The following is a 20,543-nucleotide window of genomic DNA, read 5'->3' as shown; positions in this document are numbered from 1 at the left end:
ATTCGGGAGATTTTCGCGCAAACCCGTATTTTATGCTAAAACCACTCCCTAATAAATACAATAGGGATTTTCCAAACATAAAAGTTAAAGCATAGGGAATAAAATCCCTACTCAAAAACTGAAGTCAAATTAAAATAGGGATTTTACTCACATGGAAGTTAAACCCTTGAGAATAAAATTCCTACGCAAAAAACAAGTGAAATTGGAGGCCAAAACTTCAATGATAAAAAATAAATATTGTGTTCAATCAGAAACGCTGTGAACAAACATTCTGCGCGAATGACCCCAAAATCATCGGAAGATGAAGGAAAACACCGACAATTTTTGAAGAACACTGACTTTTTGTGACACTTGCTTGATGGTTTTTTTTTCATTTCACATGAGTGATGATGTCAGTCTTTCCATGACCGATGTTTATGTCCGTAACACAAAGGAAAAGTCTGCCCTCTTCTGGAACGTTTGATGAAAGGAAATTCATCGGAATAAGTATCTTTAAAATTGACTAAATATGTTTTTGCTTATCAGTATTCATGCTTTGTTATATCACACGTACGTAACTTCAACAAAAGAAATTTTGACCATATGCGCACCACCATAATCTTCAATTATTATCCAGGACTATTGGCTGCTAAGCCATTTCCCTGCAGGGTAAGACGAACAACTTTCTTGTTACCATCAGAGGGTTTGTAAAACTTCCTTAAAAAAGGGAATTTCCCCATTTACAACGTGTGACGTCATTTCGTAAGGGGAAAAAAAGAGGCTTCATGCCCCACAAGAAATTCCTTAGGGATTGTTTTTATAAGCGGGGATTTTTTTTAATGAAGTAGGGAATGTTTAGGGACAATTAGGGATTTTTGTGATTTTCGTAAAAATTTGGGAGATTTAAGAACTTTTCGGGAGGTCGAGCGATGAAGCTGAAATTCGGGAGACTTGGCAGCTATGGAAATAGTACATAATGATACATTTAAAAAATTTTAATTAGAAAGAGGAAAAAAAAAAAAAAAAGAGTATAGCCATAGTATGTTTCCATATAAATTACCTGCATACAGGATGTAAAGATACACATATTCACGATTAGAAAATTGCTACCAGTGCCTAAAATTTTCTTTAATTGATAGTTAAATTGTCTATGGATGTCTACTGTTGAGTCTATGGGTGACTTGTTTATTTAGTCTTGTTTATCGATACAGCCACAGAGTCAACAGTGGTGGGTTATATAAGGATTGGCTGCAGTTTTGATTGCTTTTTATGGCTTTTTTGCACCCCTTGGTGGTATACCACACTTCTAAATGATAATATATTAAGAAAAATGAATTTACATTGTTCAAAACAGATTTTATTTAACAGACCAGTCATGATGTCTATGGACCAGTGACTTATTTTTCAATTCTATTGCTGGCTAGAAATAATATCGAATTTGGTTACTCAAGAAATCCAGCCCCAAGACAAAGTTTCATACAGAAATAGTTACCTATTAAAGGACTGTCAGGCAGTTGATTTGTGGTTCACATCTCAATACAAAATGCATGACAACTTAGTCTTTTTGTACCATTTTCCTCACTAATTTTGGACGTAATTATTAAAATAAAATACTCAAAGTCTAAATATTCATATAGATATTATGACTTTTTTTAGCACAAGGACCAATATTTATTAGGACCTCAATTATTGTGTATCTATTAATTACTTATTAGATGACATTAGCATGAGAGAAAAATAACACAAATATCATACTAAAAAATTTGAAAATGAATGAAATTATCTCGCAAAATTAATGGTCCGCATGCATACATACAATTATTAATGTAGTGAGCAAATGTAATATATTTGCTTAGTGTTGAATGTGACAATCAGTATAAACTGCTGTAAAACTATCCAGAAAGATTGTAGCAATTTACAGTAATCTGATTTAGGTGAATACTCTACATTTGAGAAAAATAAATTATTCTACACTTTTGAGATGACAAGTTGGTTATCGTAAGTTTATTTGTTAACACAAGATCACTCACCCTTATTATTGTAAACATCAAGGTAGTTTGGTGCTGAGAATATGGTGATAAGTGAAGGAAAACCTGTTGCTTGACTTTTTTTGTACATGCGATACCTGTAATTACAAACGGAAAAATACTTTGTTCTATAAATAACATCTTATTCTTAATATGTATAAGCTATGACAAAAGTCTGGATTCTGGGTGCTTTCTGAAGAGCCTAGACTTTTCAACAGTGAACATATAATCAATTATATTCATAGTCTGTGTATAAAATTTATATTACAAATATTTATCTGCAACTTTAATGACAGGAGGGAAGTTGAGTTGTGATGTACAGTGAAACCTCCCATAACTGTAATCTCTAACGTCCAATCAATAATGGCCACTTTTGGACATAAAAGCAAAAGAAAAATTATACATATCATAGTTTCTCAATTTACTCGGAAAGAATTTTTCTTCCTTAAACTCTATGAACATAAAAATCAGTACAGATTCTTCCCTGAACCATAGGAGTGGCTCAAGAAAAAAATTTTCAACTGTGTGAGACAGTTTTTGTGCCTCTCCAGCATATAAGAGAGTGGTCCAAAACCCGTAGCCGGTCAATTTGTCACACTCAACTTGTCGCGCCTCAATTTGTCACGGTACAAATTTGTCGCAGTGCCAATTCATCGTGGTACAAATTTGTCGCACCTCCAATTTGTTGCTGCTCCAATTCGTAGCTGTACAAGTTTGCTGTCATGTCAATTCGTCGTGACGTCAATTTATATATTACAGAGCAGAATCAATTCGTTGAACCGTCGATTCTTCACTGTACATGTTTCACGCGAGCTTGTATGTATGTAGGTTTTTGTCTTACACATGAAATAAAAACATGAACAAACAAAAGTGTACACACAGTTAACTGAAAATAATTAATTTTTGTCAATGCAGAAAGGTCATCGAAATTAAAATTACAATATTGAGTACATTTAAAAATTTAACTGCATATAAAAGTTTAATTATATTTTAAAATTCGGTACTAAAAATTTGAAATGTTAAATAATTGATTTTTGCTGTGATAAAATTTCAATATCATGTGGAAAATTTCGGTTTGTATGATATTCCCCAAATTACAGTGAGCCTATCTTTAACGGTAAATTTCTATCTGCCCCATTACAGTATCTCCATAAGAACCTGAAATATTTAATAAATTAATAATTCAATTAAATTAATATTTAATTTCACCGTATAAGCCGCACTTCCCGCTTTTGTTGGGATTTCTATTTCTCACAGCGAAGGGAGTTGGGCGCAGATCAAGGGTGGAAATGTACAGTGCTTATGAATGACGATTCGATGAAGTTTTCATAATGCCCACAGGATGATCACCAACAAAGGCAATGTAATTTCTATCTGGTCTTCGCCGTCGTTGGGAACGGACGTGCTATTATCGCGCTCCGCTCACCGACACGCCAGTGCGCCATTTTGTGTCTTTCTTTGTGTTTTTCTTCGTTCTCGTGAGTTTTACTTAGCGTGTTGTTTATTGTTGGGTCATATTCTGCGGTGATTTTCTTTTTTTTTTAGCGCACGTTGGATTGTGAGATAAGTGGTTTTTTTTTTTTTTTATATTGCTCTCATTTTTTTTTAAATTGTCGTTGTGTATTTTCGATCGACTTATATTTATTTTTCTCGTTCGCATTTCATTTTCGTTGTTTTTTGCCAGGTTCGCTCGCTTCTTTGATATAAGTTCGTAGGTTTTGGACGTTAGTGTTAGCAAACAGTGTATACTTTTCCCGGGTACTCTCAATAACGTTGTTTTCCTTCCATTTGGGCCTATTATTGTAGTGTTAGTGTTTTGAGATAGTTAGCTAATTCTAATAAGTATAAATTGTACTTCGTAGCTTAATACTTTTTTTAGAGAGTGTTGTATTCTTTATATACATATTTATTTTATTCTTCGTGATTTAGTGCTGAGCATTCTACTTTACGTAATTTTTTCGTATAATCTCTTACGTATATTTCGCATAGTAATGTATTTTACATTATTTTAATTTCCAGTTAACGTTTCTCATTTTCGTATTGTTAAGTATTATTATTATTATCTAGCTTTAGCAATAGTGTTAGTATGCCTCGACCTCGACTAGTGTTGTGTAGAGCTTGCGACGGGAGGTTTCCCTGGTCTAGGGGTATAGTAGCTGATAGTTTCAATTGTAAAGGGTGCTTGGATAGAAAAAGGCTGGAACACGAGGTCGAAGCTTTACGGGAAAAAGTTAGGGTGCTAGAGGGTCCGGTTATAACGGACCCTCTGGTCGTCGAGCCACCTGTTGATGAAGAAGCAATCTCCACGAACAACGACATTTTAGAGGGCGAATGGGTGGTCGTGGATGAGGTAGAGGGGGATAGTGATAGGGGTTTAATCATCGGCGATTCTATGGTTAGGGAACTTGGGAACCGAGTGTGTAGGGATTTTCGGGGTTTCGAGCGCTGTTGTCTTCCTGGGGGGAAGATTGGCAACGTTCGAGACGTTTTTCATCGCCGAAAGTTGCCCTTGCGGGTGATTCTGTGGGTGGGAACAAATCAGGTAGGAGCGAACATTAGTGAGTCTCTGTCAGAATACCGGGATTTACTATTATCCGCTAGGGAGGGGGGTTCAGATGTGGCAGTGATTCCAGTGCTGCCAAGGGGTAGTAGGGGATATAGGAGTAGGATCCACCAATTCAATATAGGCCTGAAGGACATTTGCTCCTCACTTGGGGTCACGTTCTTGGAGCTTCCCGCATTTACCGATAGGTGGCTTCGTTCGGATGGGATCCATCTAAATAAGAGAGGGGTCTGGGAGGTTTACGATAGTCTTAGGTCAGGTTTTTTACTCCCAGACCACGTAGTCGGGAATGCGGGTTAGTTAATGATAATCACAACAGTACTGACGGGGAATTACCCACCTCTGACTTGGATGGCTTCTCGATTGACAACAAACCACCGGGCAAATTAAAATGTGTGTTAATAAATGCCAGGAGCTTGGGTAACAAGAAAGATTTTTTAGAAACTATGATAGTTGTGGAGGACTTGGATCTTATAGCCATTACAGAATCTTGGGCAAGCGATGGGGATGAATCTTTCTTACACATCTCCGGATACGATACTTTTTTGAGAAATAGATCTGATAGGAAAGGGGGTGGAGTGTTGATATACGTGAAATCATGTTTGAAGGCTAGAGAGTGTAACGTGCAGAGAAGTGATATTGAAACCATATGGGTTGAACTTGAGAACAAAAGACGTCATAAGCTTATTGTTGGGGTTTGTTACAATCCACCGAATAGGGATCAAAACTATATCGCCAAAATGCATGATGAAATTTCCTACATGTGTAAGCGAAAGAGGGTTCTCATACTAGGGGATTTCAATTACCCGGGTATTGATTGGGAGAACCTTTCATCTGGAAATCAGTATGAAAGAGACTTTCTTAAGTTGGTGCTCGAAAATTTTTTGTATCAGCATGTATCAGAAGCCACTAGGGGTACTGCTATTTTGGATTTAGTTCTTACTAGTTCTGAGGATCTAGTTGAACATGTTTCGGTGGGGGAAGAGTTTTCTTCCAGTGATCATCGTATCGTCAGATTTCTCTGTAACTTTTCCTCGGGTAAGGTTGATAACAAAAGATTGGTTCCTTGTTTTCGGAGAACTAACTTTGATGTTTTGCGAAGAAGGTTAGCGGAAGTTTTCAAAGACCGGTTGGAATCAGTAGGGGTGGTAAGTCAATGGGAAGAATTTAGTACGAAGCTGTCCTCTGTTTTGCACGACGTCATACCCTTTGTTCGAAAAAAGCGTGTTTGTACATCACACCCTCTATGGTTCACGGATAGCGTGCGGAACCTTTATCTTGAAAAGAAAAGAGCATTCAGAGAGTATAAAAGTGGACGAGGTGACCTATCATTGTTTACTGATAAAAGAAGACTGTTGAAGAAAGCGATAAGGGATAGTAAAAAGCAAGTTGAATCTAGGTTGGCAGATAACATTGGCTCTGACCCAAAATCATTTTTTCGATACGTCAATAATGGATGTAAGGGGACAGTTGGCCCCCTCTCGATAGGAGGCTCAAAAGTAGAGAGCAATGTAGGCATGTGTAGTGCTTTCAATGACTTTTTCGCGTCGGTTTTTAATGGAGATAATGATATTCGATATACGGGTGTTGCATGGGGTAATAAAACGCTCAACGATATTCAAGTGGAAGACGTGGAGGTCCTAAATCTTCTAAGAAATGTATGTGCAAGCAAAGCACCAGGACCAGATGATATCTATCCCAGGGTTCTCAGGGAAGGTGCTAATGAATTGTTGGGGCCAGTCGCACAGATATACAGGAGTAGTGTTGCTGAGGGTATCGTCCCGAGAGATTGGAAACTGGCTAACGTTGTTCCGATATTTAAGAAGGGTAGTAGAGAAGTGGTGTCTAATTATCGTCCAGTGAGTTTGACGAGCTCCCTCTCGAAAATTTTGGAAATTATCATCAAAAGGCAGTTTGTGAAGTGGATAGACGAGAATAATGTATTGTCGGATAATCAGCATGGGTTCAGGAAGGGGAAGTCATGTGTAACTAACCTCCTTTGCTTCTATGATTACGTGACTAAGGCTTTGGGTAAGAGCAAAAATGTCGACGTTGTTTACCTTGATTTCCAGAAGGCATTCGATCGGGTCCAACATGGCAAACTCTTGAAGCGTTTACACGAGATTGGAATAGGGGGCAACTTGCTGAATTGGATAGAATCGTGGTTAAGAGACAGGTCGCAACGAGTTATGGTGAACGGGGAATTCTCTGGTTGGACAGACGTCACAAGTGGAGTTCCTCAGGGAAGTGTCCTTGGCCCCATACTTTTTTCACTTTTTATCGATAAACTCGATCAGGGTATCGATGGAATTACTAGCAAATTCGCAGATGATGTGAAGCTAATGAGGGTAATCGGGAATGAAAGCGATAGGGAGTTGCTCCAGACCAACTTAAACAAGATTGCAGCATGGGCAAATGAATGGAGCATGACGTTTAGCGTAGATAAGTGCATGGTCGCTCATTTTGGTTCGAACAACCCACGGTTCTCTTACGAGTTGAATGGTGTCACTATCCCGGATGCAACTAGAGTCACCGATTTGGGAATTCTCATTGACGAGCGACTTAAGTTTTCTGAACACTGTTCAGCGGTTGTCAAAAAATCGAATAGAATGCTTGGTCTCATTTTCAAAAAGGTCTCTTGCGTTCTCCTAAAGTCATTCTTCCGCTTTTTCGAGGCTTAGTTCGTCCTGGACTGGAGTATGCTGTAAGGTTTTGGAGACCATACCTACAGAGGGACATAGACTTGGTTGAAGGGGTGCAGAGAAGAGCTACGCGTGTCCTTATTGGCACACAGGGCTTGAGTTATGAAGAAAGACTTCATTTTTTGAATATGTTTACATTGGATGAACGCAGGTGTCGAGGAGATATGATCGAAGTGTTCAAAATTTTCAATGGGATGGATAGGATGGACCATGAACTTTTAGTACACCGCCAATAGACTGCTTTTACAAGGGGACACCAGTATCGATTGGTGAGGGACAATGCAAGGTTATGGTGTCGCAGGGAATTTTTCTCCAATAGGGTTGTTAATAAATGGAATAGCTTACCCCCGGAGGTAGTAAATTGTAACACAATTGACACGTTTAAAAAGAAATACGATAAACATGTTGGGGTAAATCGAGAAGCTATCCATTCTTAGAATAAGACAACCATAAGTATTCTTTATGGGCATTGTATAATATTTTATCATGTGTATATATTGTTTGTAATTTGTGTTAATTGCATTTTTAATTGGGTTGCTGTATTTTTGAAACATATGACAACCATATTTTTATGGGCATCTTTTTATCAGCCGCCTCGTTGGGCATTTTGCCTGTTGTGGCGTTGTATTTGTATTTGTATTTGTATTTATAATCACCAATAAGAAAGATGCCTATGGGTCAGTCGCATAGATACAATATAACCATTAATCTTATGTTTATAATCAGTCGCATATCTTTGGCTGGCTTGTTTGAATATTTTCACATAGTTTTCATTAGCGTCTAAGCTTTTGGTACAAGGTTGGTGTGCTTGGTCTACATATTTCTGTTGGCATAAACATAGAATATTGCAAAACTGAACGTGGAAATGACATGTTAGTTTTCGTGTGTGTTTAAAAGTTTTTCCCCCATAATTCATGTTCCGAAATTAGAAAAACTTTTAATGCAATTCAATGAATTAGCTAATTATTTTATTATTAATTTTCTTTGAGTTTTTTGTTGTATCTTAAAGAGAGATACAGGTTATACGGATGACAAAAAATAATGTAGTACTTTTTAAAATTAAATTGTTTGAATTCAATTTAAATTGCAATAAATTTAAATCTTCTACGTATCTTTAAAACACAAGAAAAAAATTATGGTAGTTCAAAATACCATCAGTTATTATTCTATAAATCAACATGGGGTTTTTACTGCGATATTCAGGTTATATAAGTGTTTACATAAAATGATACTCAAAGCACTGAAAACAAATGAAGGTTTAGATATTGTGGAGTGTTTATATGTACGATACGAATTGTTTTTAAAATTAAAATTATCCTAATAAATGTAGGCTATAATCAGAGGCGGATTTATAGTTTTCCCACCTGTGGGATCTTCAAACCTTGCCTTCCTTCTTCCTTTCTAATTCATGTTCTTGATCACCAATTACTTAATTTTGGTCACGCCCTTTCACTTGAACTTGTCATCTTGCGATAAAGCCCGCATACCCCCTCCCCACCTAGGAAATATACCTCTGAACATAAGCTTACATTGTCTGTTAATGTTAATTCACTTGTATTGTAAGAAGAAATTTTTACTAATCGTTGACTGGAGCCGTAGACCAAGCACACCAATCTTGTACCAAAAGCTTAGACACTAATGAAAACTATGTGAAAATATTCAAACAAGCCAGCCAAAGATATGCGACTGATTATAAACATAAGATTAATGGTTATATTATATCTATGCGACTGACCCATAGTAATCTTTCTTATTGGTGATTACATTGCCTTTGTCGGTGATCATTCTGTGGGCATTATGAAAACTTCACCGAATCGTCATTCATAAGCACTGTACATTTCCATCCTTGATCTGCGCCCAACTCCCTTCGCTGTGAAAAATAGAAATCCCAACAAAAGCGGGAAGCGCGGCTTATACGGTGAAAATAATATTAATTTAATTGAGTTATTAATTAAATATTTCAGGTTCTTATGGAGATACTGTAATGGTAAATGTTGGTGACTCTCGAAAGGGGGGGGGGGAAGACTCTCGAGCCCATGGGCCAGATAGAAATTTACCGTTAAAGATAGGCTCACTCTAATTTGGGGAATATCATACAAACCGAAATTTTTCCACGATATTGAAATTTTATCACAGCAAAAATCAATTATTTAATATTTCAAATTTTTATAACCGAATTTTCAAATATAATTAAACTTTTATATGCAGTTAAATTTTTAAATGTAATTGATATTGTAATCTTAATTTCGAGTGTCATGTACATGAAGTTACATACAATGGGCTAATTAAAAGTCTGATTTCATTCTTTTCACTTGAGAGTTGTTAATTTAGAGTTGAAAAAAAAATCAAAATCGATTGACATTTGCAGTGGTGTCAGAGACAGAGATGCTGTTGGTGCCCAGGGTACTTTATGGAATGGGTATGAGCACCCAGAGAAATGATTCAGAAATCAAAATTTTCTACTTCAAGACAAGAACCCACAAGTTCGAAACACTTCCGGCATCCTTGGTCAGTCAAAGGTGCCGACATGAAGGAAACATTGAGGAGGTGGGGCAGGGGGGGACTGAAAATCGCCATTCATTCTGTTTATAAGGGACTCAAACCCGTACACAGGGACTCAAATCCAGACAAAAAGTGTTAAATGCGGCTTATAAGATGGAAATTAAAATTTAAAAATTTATTTGATCTCAATTTTTTATTTGGGTGAGCTCTTCAACATCCCTCGCTGCGAGAAATGGAAATCCCGACAGAAATGCAGCTTATATGGTAAAAATTAAATTTTAAAAATTTAATGACTTCAATGACTACTTTCCTTCATTTGTTAAAAATTAAAACTGATGGGAAGGGGGAACATTTCCAATAAATGAGAAAAAAAATTAGTTCAATTTTTTACGCCTAAAGCAACTACCCTATTTATAAGATCACAACAAACATATAAATTTTAAAGCAATTCAAATTTGTCGCGATGAAATGAGTCTGCGAAAAATTTGTACCGCGATGAAATGAGCCTGCGACAAATTGTAATGAGTCTGCGACAAGTTTGCACCGCGACGAGTTCGTAGCACGACGAATTGACGCTGCGACAAATTGAATGCGACGAATTGACCTAGACCTGTCCAAAACCTACAGGAATTCCTCTTTTGATAATGAAATAAGGCACATCATTAAAAATAAACAAAAAAAACTTCCAGCCAGACGAAATGCATCAAAATTAGTTTTGATTTGAATCATTCTACCTGACACAAATTTCAGTGGAAAACCTTTTTGTCTGAATTTACATGGAAATATTTTTCCTTTTTGCTACTGATTCGGCTCCCCTCCTACAGTGGGGGGCCTCATGGGTTCTTGCACAGCCCTACAGCCATCCATGCTCCATCAGTAGTTTCTAAAGTGCAGTGTGCTGCCCTGGGATTTCAAAAGCAATTGCTAGTGTCTTTAACAGAAAATAAACATCCTGTGCTTCAAAACAGCTTATTTCAATTAAGTATAGTATTCATTGTTGTAATTTTACATGAAACTAGAAAAAAATTTCCTTAGAAATATTGAGCCTCTTAAGAACCTCCCAATAATGGACACAGTGGCCATTGTTGGAAGGTTTTACTGTACATCACATTCATTCCTGCAAGTTATAATAAAAAAAAGAAATGAGAAATTACTCACCCGGCATCTTGTGCTTCGTGTGCTCTGATGATTGAAAGCAAGTTATTTTGCTGTAGAAATTCACAACATGCAGCATAACTGAAATATGATGCAGAGTATTAAGTACTTAAAATGGAACAAATATTATTGCTAAGTTTTGTGTTTAGAGTTTCAGTTTGGGGACACTTTCAGAGGCCTCAAGTTATTAATATTCTTGTATCAGATTCTTATCGAACACACAAACTCCAATATACTGCCAGAAAATTTCAGTGAGTGCTGTATCTCACATACAGTAATGCAAAGACTTAAGACAGCAATTAATTGCAAGACTGGCGATGTAAGTCAAAAAAGACAGAAGTGGGAGGGGGGGGGGGGTAAACTTTTCCCAGTGGTAATAAACCTCTCCCTTCTTAAGGGGGAGACAGGAGGTAAATTTGAAGATTTCCTTTACTAAGCCTATTTATATACTTGTATTTTTCTATGTGACTCTCTCTCCCAGAGAAAAATTTCTAAGAACATGAGGTCAAAAGCCTCTAAGCTTCGTTAAAAATGTATGGAACTGAAAAAATCCTTTACGAGATAAGACAGCATAAATGTGGATCGACCGCATATTGTGGGTCAACAGTATTACTATACTTAGAATGCTATTATATTGGATCACACTTGAACCCAAACTAGATAGCCTACAGCACCAGAATTTTGAGAAATAAATAGGGACATTGAATAACAGTTTGACTGCATATTGCAAGAATCGTATCTTGTAATAGACTAGAAGTGCATTATAAAGCAAAATCTCAAACATTGAAAACAAAAAAAACCCAGGAAATATACAAGAAAATTCACACAACTTGACATTAGAAAATAAAGTAGTACTGATGACCCTCAAAATAATGTATAAAAATTCTCCTCACCTATAGAAGTATGAGCACCCTCTTACACTATTATGACTGAAATGTTCCGAATTTTTTTCACTACCGAAGTCTTCTAACGGATCAGACCACAGCAGATCACACATAGGACCAAACGCTGGTGGTTCCTTGAATCTGTCAAGCTACAAAGGATATAATGTAGTTGACAGAAACATTTTATTGAACACGCTACCAATCACAAAAATAGATTTTAAGTGTCAACAATGACTAAATTCTATCGAGATTTAAGAAAAAGTGAAACAAGTTTTAATAATAGGTTATTAATGCTTTACAAATATTGATACAGTGAAACCTTGCTACAACAATACACAACATCACAATAAATCCTTCTAAACTAAATATATTTCTTCAAATCTTGTTTGAAATTAATTATAATCAAATCTTATACTCCTCTCGATACAGGATACAACATAATTTACAACGATAAATTCCTAAATAACAATATTTTTAGAGAGATTTTGAAACCCCTACAATATTTTTAGAGAGATTTTGAAACCCCTACAATATTTTTTATGACTTGCTGAACCAACCACCTTCAATATATTTTTAAACTTGCCACCTGTTTTTTTTTCTTTCGAGGGCATCTAATAAAATTGAAATATCTTGCAACACTAATCCTTAAGTGTTGACACAGCTTTTGGTGTCGCAACTTTCTGTGTAGTACATAGAAGTAAAATGTGATAACTCCTTTATGGGGCTAAAACATTTGAGAATTTTATTGATTATGATGATGTGCAGCAAAAAAATAAGTAAATTTGCCTGTGGTACTAATGATACTGATTTAGAATAGGTGTAATTATTAGCATAAATTTTGTGATGTGATAATGCTGCATCTCGATTTAAGGATAATGCCTCAACGACGACAGTGGTTCTTAATCTTTTTCCACCTGCAAACACGAGGCCTCCCTTGGACTTGTCATCCTTTATTTGCATTTCCCTAGGACAGTCTATAAAAGAATTATTTCAAAGCTCTGAATGGGCATACTCAATATGCCAACTCCTTGTGAGACCCCTGCATGATACATACTTTGAGAACTACTGCTCTACAATGTTTTTCTTGGTCTGTATTATTGCATCAGGATTTCACTGTACTTGAACTACTTATATTATCTATTAATGATTTGAAAAAAATCAAACTTTACCATACTTTAAAACTCTTACAATGACATTGCTCCAGACCAACTTAAACAGGATTGCAGCATGGCATTTAATGTTGAGAAGTGCATGATCGCTCATATCAGTTCAAACAACCCATGCTACCCTTATGAGTAGAATGGTGTCACTATCACGGATGCAACTAGGATCACAGATTTGAGAATTCTCATTGACGAACAGCTTATGTCTTCTAACCATTGTTCAGCAGTGGTCAAAAAAGGGAATAGAATGCTTGGTTCCATTCTCAAAAAAAAAAGATCTCTTCATATTCTCTTAAAGCCCTTCTATTTTTTCGAGGCTTTGTTCGTCCTGGACTGGAGTATGTTGTAAGGTTTAGAGACTACCTACAGAGGGACATAGATTTGGTTGAAGGGGTGCAGATAAGAGCTACCCATGTCAGCACATGGAGCTTCAGTTATAAAGATAGACTGCATTTTTTTAATATGTTTACATTGGAAGAATGCAGGTGTCAGGGGAATATGATCAACTTGTTCAAAATTTTCAACAACATGGATAGGATGAGCCACGAAATATTAATACATCGTCAATCGACTGCTTCGACAAGGAGACACTAGTATCGATTGGTAAGGGACAATTCTAGGTTATGGTGTCGCAGGGAATTCTACTCCAATAGGGTTGTTAATAAATGGTATGATAAACATGCTGAAGTAAATTGAGAAGCTATCCATTCTTAGATAAAACAATAAATATCTTTTTATACAGCATTGTATTATATTTTTCCATGTGTATATATAGTTTTTATAATTGCATTTTTAATTAGATTGCTGTATTTTAGAAACATATGACATCCATATTTGTCATGGGCATCTTTTTCCTCAACCACCTGTTGGGCATTTTACCTGTGGCCTTGTATTTGTATAGATATTTTCTAGTGTTTCAGACAGATGGTAGCACCAGCAAGAACATGAAACATTCATGACTCTGAAAACAAACAACTTACAGCCATGCATTGGAATGGGTTACCAGACATTCTTTTTGATGTCATTTCAAGCATTCTCCCAATGTTTCGGAAAATTCACACTTTTGTCCCCTTTGCAGGTTTCAGGCATTATTTATTATCTTTCTTAGGAAATTTGCTTTTGCACTTTGAAACATCTCTTCATAGACAGAAGTATTTTTCTAATTGACCCAATGGCCATCAAAATTCCCAGAATTTTTTTTTCCGATTCCGAGTTAGAGTTGGGAAAAATTATAGTTGTGGCTGGTTTTATTGGTCAGAAAAGTGGAATCTGTTGTAAAAATTGGGAAAAGTGATGTCACTAAGGGTGCATGCGTGGGCATCCTCCTTTCTCAGTTTTTAAATCTGGTCACCCTAGGCATGTCATGCATAAACAAACACTTGCATAACACATTTCCACATGTACAGATTATTAGAAATTCCAGTGGAATGTGTGCATGTACAGTTAAGTAATGGTCTCTTTAGTGCATTTTATTGCCTTTTGCCCAAGCAGGTTTCTGTGGATACCTTATATTCACACACACATTGCATTGGTGCTAATTACCTTTCCTGAAATGAAGTTGAAGTGCTGATCTATTTTAGAACACAGAAATAAATTTTTGTGCTCATCTTAGGAGGAGTGGATCTACTGTGCTTGCACACTTGAAGAGTTCAATTTTTTATTTCATTGATATAAATATATATTTTGAATTTCATAAGCATAAACGCTCTAAAGAATGTTTTACATTGTTCTCCAATGAGCTCTCACTCTCAACAGACTGGAAATGTTCCGTAGCAAAATTCCTATAATAGTGGTTTCTATACTTTTCTTGAAATTCCTCCAGATTGTTCTGCAGTAGTACTGATTGTTCTGTGATGCATACCAGCGATTTCAGCATATTATGCTTTGGGTATATACGTAAAATAATAAATAGATGACATATATGGTGGTGGCTGTAGACATACAATGATTTGTCACAACCAATTATGATAATGAATTAACAGCTATGTGTAAATACATAACAATATTCAATCAAGAATATATCACCTTTTTAATATCATCTAAACTATGTATTTCTGGAGACAGACCACCGTGAACACAGAGGAATTGCTGATTCATCAGAGCCGCTAAAGGTAAGCAATCAAATGCTTCCATACATGCATCATAGACTCGTTCAGAGTATTTGATTTTGCCTGAAGAAATAAGAAAAAAATATTTGAAAACTTTGGATTGAAAAGATCGAGCTAATATCAGTACAAATTAACTTCTACAATGCTCTTTCTTTTCCTAATCATTGATAGATGCCTTTAAGAAATAAATCGTTGGAGATATCCTCTTGTGCAACTGATCAGAGAAAACTAAAATATCCGATTATTTTTACTGTTTACTTTATTAGGGCAGTGACTTCCAGTGCTCCAGAGATTAGTCAGGGATGCAGTGAAATACTGAAAAATATTCTGATAGAAAAACATTAGAAAAGTTAATTTTAATAAAGATATTATACTTACATTCTGTTTTGAAGGTGAAATATTCTGTTAGATGCCTACATTCATGGTTTCCCCGCAATAGAAATAGAGTATTAGGATAGCAGATCTTTAGAGACCAAAGATAGAGGACGCACTGAAATAAAAAAGGAAAAAATCACTACATTAAACATATAAAAATATTTTTTTTGCTCTAAATTTAAATGCCGGATATTTTGAATATGCATACATAAATGTATAAAATAAAAGAGTTTATTCTACAGATGTGTAATAACATATAATTTTGAAAATTTATTCAAGTTTGGGTTCTCCAGATCATCTGAAACCATTCTTTTTCTTGGGGAGAAGATCTTGTGATTACAGAGGAAACATGAATGATGAAATGCACAAAAAGCACTAAAACTAGATCAGATCATGAATCTTAAGATTAGGTTAACTTGCAACCTTGAAAAAAAAAAAATTCCACTCCACCTCTTTTGTAATGGAAGGTTTTATTTAAAAATAGCTGCAGCTTTTGATTAGCATGCAGACTTTGGCTATGGAAGGTCTGGACTTGAATCTCGGTTATGGCATAGATGTGTACCAACAGTAACACTTTTTCTGGAGAGATTACAGATGGATTTTTTTGAAAAAAAGAATCTCTTGGAACTCTTGGGAAAACGTTAAAAGATTACAATTGTAGTCATACCTTGTCTAATGAAGGCAATTTGTTGCGGAACCACATTTGTTAATTTGTTAGCCGATACATGATTTCTGATAGGTTTTTATAAAAAATTGTTTAATTCTTACCAGGTGTGACCAAAAATTCAAAATTTTTATAAAACACTACGAAGCACTGTAAAAAAAAGATAAAAACCGATCAAAGGCTAACAGAGATGTTGTTGTACTCTAATTTACCTGGGTCCAGGTTATTTGAAAAATCTGGGTCTTTTTTTGAGTGAAAGTGGGTCCCTCTCAAAAACAATTATGGTTCCCTCCTAATTCAATTCACTTGTATCTCTATGAATTTTTTCCAGCATGCCCCAGGTGTTTGATAATATGCTTATATCTCTTTGTTGAGACAGAGCGGAGGGCTATGTTCTAGGTAGGAGGAGATATTTCTTGTAAATCAAATGAATAATTCATTTCTAAAAACATGTTTTATCCAAAGGTTCATTTACTTTGTCTACTCTAGTAGGGAAAGCTTGCAAAGAAGCCCATTATACAAATACAACGCCACAACAGGCAAAATGCCCAACGAGGTGGCTGAGAAAAAGATGCCCATAAACACTGAGAATTTAACATATGGAATTTAACAATTGTAATAAATCTAAAACAAATATATTGATGATCCCGCTTATAGCATTCCCATTCAGAGAGAATGTTTTAGTAGGACTTATTTTCATAGTCCCAACTCTAAGTAATTCTCATTAAGATTTTCTGTTTAAAGTGTTTTCCTGCTTACATTTTTTATGACAGTTTGAAAAATGTTATAAGCAGGATCCACTATAATTAAAAGTTAGCGGCACACACACATATATATTTACTAATAAATCAATCTATAAATTCCGTTCTGATTGATTTTCCATTTCATTAAAAGAATCTTGACTCTTCCAATAATTCTTGTGATTAAATTTAAAAGGCAAATGAGATCCTCTCTCTCAGACACTTATTTTCTGTTTCCTATTCATATAAATCCTTGCGAAGCGATTTCCTGGTAGAATGATTTAATTTTTCCTCCCTGATGGTCCAACGCTCTGATCTTTCACCATTCAACTGCCACATATTTTCACATGTGAATATGGGAACTATGTCAGATTTGTGTGTTGGTGAAACTTAAGTGTGCTTGTGTATGTACCCAGCATTTGGCATGTTTTATGTTAAGAAGGTGGTGCCATCTGTATAGGGCAGCATTTAGATACTTTCTCAAATGGTTCGAGCAGGCATTTTGGCATCCCATACAATGTAGAAGCAATTTGGCAACCCCATCTAGTCCAGAGCACTAGACCTACCTGCTCTTCCCCTGCACCCTAGTTGTAGCCTTGCATCTACCCTCCAAATTGGTAATGTGTGGATTTGAAATTTAATGTATACATACTTATATTTGTGTTGTAGGTCTGTGTGATCATCGTGGCAACCAGAGCTTTTTTTTTTTTCAAAGGAATAGCCAACTCAAAATTAGAAAACCTTAGAAAATCATTTTTAGCCACTTACCACTGCACAATCACGGGTTCCAAACCTGAATTTTCCCCAAAGGCAAAATCTAGGGAGTGGGTGGATATGGGGGCCCATGCTCTCCCGAGAAGATCAAAGGTTAAAAATATTTTTGTAGAAAATTAAAATATTGGAAAAAAAAAAGCATTCATATGTTAATTTAAAATTATTTTTGAGTGCTAGAGACCCACAATTTCTGTGGAAGAAATCCTTGTGCCCTTCCAAAAGCCGATTCTGAGCATACACCCGTAATTTTCGTGATGCGAAATGGTCACCACCACCACATAGCAGCTCAATGACAAAACTATAGGTATTCAAGGTAGAGTTTTTTGCAGATTTATTTTTTTCTGAACGATCTCTCTGAAAATGTTTTGCAATTTGAACAAGCATTCCAAATCGTTTAAGATTTAAAAAAATATATATATTTGCAATATTGTAAGAACAACACAAATTTACACCGTATAGATGCTATCTTTGAATGCCGGCAGATAGCAGCGAAAGTATAGTAATTTCCGGTATGTAACCAGAGGGGAGAAAATCTGCAGGGGAATAAAACTCAGAAATTTGAAAATTCTGTACATGGCCCTTCAACAGTATACAAAGTAATAAACCACTAGAGCATACAAAGTACAAAAATACAAGAGTATGCAAAGTAGTAAAACCACTTTTTGAAGGTCGCGCGATCATGATAGAAGGAAAAGGTAGGGAGGTTTTTCTCTACTTTTTTTTCTTCTTGGAACTAGGAAAGAGGACGTGTGAACCAAATTTGTATGCATCCTTTTCTGAAATTCGGGGGAATTGGAAAGGTATAATGTGTTAATGGCATCTCTGGGTTAAGATAAATTCACAATCGGATGAAAGAGAATTCGCAGGAATACTAGAAGGATATGAAGATGTTTTTATTTTGCACTATGCACACAATCCAGTTGGGTTTGTAAGTATCCTCTTTTGCTGGAGGAGCACAACCTCTGGCCCGTGGGCCAAATGCAGCTTGCCAAGGTCTACCTATCCGGCCCATGAAAGGTGTAATGATAGAAAAATATCAATACACACAACACTAGAAATACCTAGGCTGAAAATATTTCGTTTTTAAGAATTCAAAAAATTGGTAAAGGCAAGTAGTCACCAGCTATTGTTGAAATTGCTAAAAAACTGCTAATGGGTTGAAAGTAGAAAGCTATTGCAAGCTGCAATGGATAAAAATGTTTTTCAAATAATCTTCCATAAAAAAATGTATGTAACAAATATGTGAGATTATCATAATTAACTACAGTCTTAACACTTGATAGTTTTTGATTTTGAAAATGCTATAATCTTGGCAGTATTTGTATTACTATATTTTTGGTGACTTTTCATTATTTCTGCACTTATCTGTCTACAAAAATTTAATTTAAAGACATTGAAGGTTTTGTTCCAGAGACATCCACATAATTACCTAAAATGGCCAAGCGCAGTCATTTTGACTGCTATATGTAAATTATATATGCTTTCTCCATGTGGTGGGGTGATTGATGTATACTTTTGCTTTTAGGTTTATTCCCTGATGGTACACACAGCACAACATACACTCAGGAGTAATATATCAATAAGAAAAATTAAAATAATGCTACCCATTGCATCAAGTTAAATCTAAAGAGTCTTGACAGGGACAGTATGCATTCACAATCAAAACCCTATATCTTATTGAGCAACAGCCTCTCTTTATCAAAGTATTTTTTCTGATTCTTCACCTCACAAGCTCGTTTTTGACTGCCAACAAAAATCATGGTTTTCTACTATATCTACCCAAAAGAGAAAGTGATTCTGGAAGTAACTGCTCTGAATCAGATAATGACGAAAAACAATGTATTTTTTTTAATTGCATATTCTTCATAAGTTAATTTATAATATGAAATTTTAATAGTGCCATAGTTTTTTTCCTTGATAAAAATAAATTTGCAGTGGCATCATGTACTGTTGTACATATTATCTATAGGGTGCATGAACTAAATAAAGTGACTAAAAAAGACAGCAATATACATATAAAAATGTGTACACTATCAAAATGAAACAATGTATGATGTGATGTAAATGCAACGTTTATCTTTTTTTCATGGTAAATCTTGTCCATAGTTGCCCTCTAATTTTTCATATTTAGAATTGGAAAGTCATTCTATGGACACCTTGTATGCCTAAGGAAATGCAAATTTCTTCAAAATCAACAAATTAGCCATGTGGGCTAATGCTTATTTTTTATTGTAAAAATTTAATGTGCTTAAATATATGATGCTGAAAAGAAGCAGCAGTCAAAATGATTGTTGTGGTCCTTTTACAGCAGCTTTGGGTGTACAACATCATATAGTCCTGCCCTTCTAGTGTTAAAAATGTATTAGCCATAATATCATAACATAATTTGTCTTTTTCTATTCTTCCACACCCACAAGGATCAAACAACTTTCAGACACCCTAAGGCTTTTATATTGGAGCTCATGGTAAATAATGATACAACATACAAAACCCCAATGTGTTTTGTTTTTTTTTTCATTCGTTGTTTGTCTTCATGTTTTTATCTTGTCAGTGTATCTGTGGAAAATGTTTATATGTTTTTGTTTTTTTCCTGTTCTCGGGTAAAATTTTTTTAGTTCCTAAGTTTGAAAATAATCTTAATTCTAATTCTAAAATTCCACTGAAAATAAGGGAAAAAAGAAATTTTGCAAAAAAAAGTTGGGATGGCCAAAGTTATGGAAATGTTCCATAAAATACAGGTCATGGTCTATATTTATATACATACAGTAGAGTCTCGCTTATTTAACATAAACAGGAAGGCAGAACGTGGGATAAGCAAAAATATCTGATAATAGGGAGGTGGTAAGAAAAAGTCTATTAAACATCAAACTATGTTAAAATTTTACACATTATGAACCTAATAATCAT

At 35.4% G+C, this 20,543-nt stretch overlaps 1 protein-coding gene across 2 annotated transcripts in view; it reads right to left on the bottom strand.

Annotated features, from left to right (window-relative positions):
* The window catches only part of LOC149064899 (serine/threonine-protein phosphatase 2B catalytic subunit 3-like), a 49,751-nt gene that overhangs the window by 14,652 nt on the left and 14,556 nt on the right, over positions 1-20,543 (bottom strand). For both annotated transcript variants that reach the window (XM_089255418.1, XM_089255420.1), the window contains exons 4-8: positions 15,462-15,573; positions 15,001-15,146; positions 11,822-11,961; positions 10,932-11,009; positions 2,010-2,104 (exon numbers count right to left, since the gene is read on the bottom strand). In XM_089255418.1, the coding sequence (XP_089111544.1) occupies positions 2,010-2,104; positions 10,932-11,009; positions 11,822-11,961; positions 15,001-15,146; positions 15,462-15,573 (571 nt within the window). The remainder of the gene's footprint in view (positions 1-2,009; positions 2,105-10,931; positions 11,010-11,821; positions 11,962-15,000; positions 15,147-15,461; positions 15,574-20,543) is intronic.

Source organism: Pholcus phalangioides, unplaced genomic scaffold (assembly GCF_987345545.1).
Source record: "Pholcus phalangioides strain wild (caught in Gottingen) unplaced genomic scaffold, Ppha-v1.0 ptg000042l_1, whole genome shotgun sequence".
NCBI lineage: Eukaryota > Metazoa > Arthropoda > Arachnida > Araneae > Pholcidae > Pholcus > Pholcus phalangioides.
Note: the sequence above shows the minus strand (reverse complement) of the source record. Positions and strands in the feature narration are given on the sequence as shown.